At 38.1% G+C, this 3,378-nt stretch overlaps 1 protein-coding gene and 1 pseudogene across 1 annotated transcript; both read right to left on the reverse strand.

Annotated features, from left to right (window-relative positions):
• Positions 1-2,352: 2,352 nt before the first annotated feature.
• On the reverse strand, positions 2,353-2,917 carry LOC128598304 (U1 small nuclear ribonucleoprotein C-like; annotated as a pseudogene).
• Positions 2,918-2,922: 5 nt separating this feature from the next.
• LOC128560439 (ubiquitin-like protein 5) lies at positions 2,923-3,144 on the reverse strand. Its single transcript, XM_053554034.1, has one exon. It carries the CDS (start codon positions 3,142-3,144, stop codon positions 2,923-2,925), a length of 222 nt encoding a protein of 73 aa, XP_053410009.1.
• Positions 3,145-3,378: the final 234 nt, after the last annotated feature.

The following is a 3,378-nucleotide window of genomic DNA, read 5'->3' on the forward strand; positions in this document are numbered from 1 at the left end:
AAGGAGAATACACTAATATTGTAATATTCAAGTCATATTTGACTTCTGCAATTAGAGATAAACGATACCATACATAAGATGAAAAGCAGTATATATTGTCACAATTTTAATAGTTTTTTCCTTTCTTAAAATCTCTATGTATTTTTTTGGCACCCTCTGTATATACACACACATAAGGTTTCCCAAAAGTCATCCCTAAAGTCACCATACATAGGAAAAATGGGAAATTGTAACCAAATGTACCTTTATTTGTAAAGTATTCATCATAAATTTTTACAAAATATTCTCTACCCTCTTTGTAAAATTTTGTAATGAATATTTTTCTTTTTTAATATTCAGGGATCTGTTTTAATGCAATTTTAACTCTTATTTCAACCTAAATGCAATAATAATTTAATAAGGTACATACACACAAAACCCATATATCCTGAATTACAAAAGAGTTTCCATGGGACTGTAATTCAAATCCATCCCTCTAAATCCTAATTCTCTATTGGTAAAATTTTACCCAATATTTTTCTTTTCACATGGCCCTTTTCTGAGCCAATTAAACAGATTTTTGTTTCATTTTGATTTACATTGAATGCAACATAAAAATATAACAAGGTAAAAATAAACATTGTATAAGAAAACTAAAAAAGAAAAAGTGGCTTTCACAGACACGGTTTTCATCAAGTATATGTTTCCACAATGAATACTTATAAATATGCAAATAAAACACTACCCTAAATGCTTATCTTGTCATCAATGCCATTCCATTTTTGGCAATGCCATTCTTGCTACTGAAAACATTTTTTTAAGAAGCTTCTCCCAAAACTGAACAAATAGTATATTATAATCCCCCCAAAGTCCTAAATCAAAAAAGCTTTCCAACATGGAAAATTCACATGAAACTTTGTTTCTCCAAGAAAATAAAATCATTCTTAGTATCGGAAGAAAAGAATGTTAAAAGAGATCAGCCATGGGCGGTGCCTGTGACTCAAAGGAGTAGGGTGCTGGCCCCATACAACCAGAGGTGGTTGGTTCAAACCCGGCCCTAGCCCCGGCCAAAAATTGAAAAAAAATTAAAAAATCAGCTTTTAAAACAGATAAACATCTATACCCCCAAAACGATATTTTCCTATATCATCCCTTTAAATGAAACATAAAAAATGTTCACTACAATAATCTCAGACTACTTTCATATAAAAACTTGGGAATACATAAAGCACATATTTCAGCTTTCAAAGACGCCACTTAGATTTCACATGTTAAACAGCTAGAGCATAGCTTACATTGGCACAGGTATGGCTAACATATGAACACTATTAATATTTCATCCCTGGTTAACAGAAAGAACTGCATGGTTTGAAAGGTGCTTTAACTTATGTGTGGTCATAAAACTCAAGAAGTAATTCCAGTATGGCCATATAAAGGCAGGCAATTAATCCCATATCACTATAAAAATCAAAGCCATGAAAACAAAGGCAGAAAACTTGGTTTCTCTACCCTTCATTTACATAGGTAGATATCAGGACCTTACTGTAGAAAATATAACAATTCTTACATATGGTTTCCCTAGAACATAATTGAGTTTCAGAAATTACAAAAGATGTCAAGATCCATAGTTTGCTTCATCAAATGCTTTTCTTGCCCATTTCAATTCTTCATTCATAGTAAACAAGTCTTTAACTCTAGCAAACTTCCCATCCTTTTTGAATCAGGAAGATGGTCTCTTCAACTTGTACTCAACCTTGTCTGCCAATAGACATGGCCTTTGAGTCATTTCAGTAATGAATTCTATCACAGTAGATAGTCTTCAAGAGGAGATATTCTTCAAGAAGATCTACTGACTTAGTATAAGGATTCCTTTCATCTCTACATCATACATCTCAATTCTTCAAAAAGAAAGTGTCTGTCTTTTACCCTGTCCACTTTCTACACCTCCTCTAATTTCTTCATTTTCTTCCTCAAAAGCAGGGTCTTCCTCCTCATCTGCCACCCCATCAGCCTGCCAGCCTACAGCACCCCGCAGGCTCCCACCCAGCAGGTTTCACTACTTTCACAGTCTCACTTCCAGTGAGTTCCACATTAAAGTGAGTTTTGACTGTATTTTATTTTAGTTTATTTTTTAACTAAAATACTTAACAGTTTTATTTTCACATTTAACAATACAAATGAAAACTGTCCCCTTTTTGGGTTTACTTCTTCCCTTCAAAACTATTCTGCCTTTGATAGGAAGGAGGAGCAGGTCTTCCTTACCACGCTATTAAGAAAACACCCAGAGCCACAGCACCACGATCTCCTGGTGAAATAGAACAAGTAATATGAAACTGACATAAAGAAAACTCCCCTCTACCCTTATCTGTCTCATCAAGTCATTCCAGGACCAGTGGGCACCAACATGGGACCAGCGGGAGGTCTCATCACTGGGGGCCCAGGCATCATTGGCATGTGACCTCCCATGAGTGGCTTCATTCCAGGAGCAAGTCCCACTGCTATCATCCCAGGAGGAGAGGACCCATCATAAGCATCTGGGAGGGCCCCACATATGGGTGCTGGCATCACACCAGGATGAGAGAACCCGGAAGTTTGGGGGGAGGTGGAATCATCACCCCTGCAGGAGGAGGGGCAGAGAATGGAGTAGCAGGTAGTTTTCCTTGTGGAAATGCAGCTGTTTTCTCAGTCAGGCTCTGGGCCTGCTCTTCCATCCATTTCTGATAGTTCCCTCACATTCTCTCTGTGCTTCTTCCCACTGCAGTGTGTCTTTCTCACGGATGGAGAGTCATGGGTTAGATACGTATTGCAGTAGTCACAATAAAACTTGGGCTTATTCCCTCCTGGCCATTGGCAACTCCTTTCATGTGAGTTTTTAAAAAGAAGCCTCCATACCAGTGTGAGAGGAAAGAATGGTAGAGCAGGGAAAAGAAGTCTGCATCTGCTCTATTGGTAATAAAGCTCCAAGCTCATCCCATCCTGGATTTCATAGTCCCCTAGAGACACATGGTCCTTAAAAATCGTGTACCACTTCTTCAGGACAATCTTGTTCCAATGGGTGCCAGTTTGGGCTGCAATCAGCTTCTTAAGGTCCCCAGTGGTGTCATCAGTATTGCATTTAACACTGACCTTCTTCCCCAGATGGTCATTGCAAACAACCTCGGTCATCCCGGCTGGAGCTCCAGACTCAAACTTCTAACCTGCAGAGGCCACCACCTCTAGCCTCAAAGCACTCTGATGGACGAGATTTTAAAAACCATGAGAAATTCTTTTGCAATCTCCGTGCATCTGAAAACCACTGGAAGGCACATCCAATTTCTACTTCAGCCTTTCAGAACAACACCTATAATAAATATTTTGTTAATAAAGGTACATTTAGCTATAATTTACAATTTCCCCTAT

This window comes from Nycticebus coucang, chromosome 11, assembly GCF_027406575.1.
Source record: "Nycticebus coucang isolate mNycCou1 chromosome 11, mNycCou1.pri, whole genome shotgun sequence".
In the NCBI taxonomy this organism is placed as follows: domain Eukaryota; kingdom Metazoa; phylum Chordata; class Mammalia; order Primates; family Lorisidae; genus Nycticebus; species Nycticebus coucang.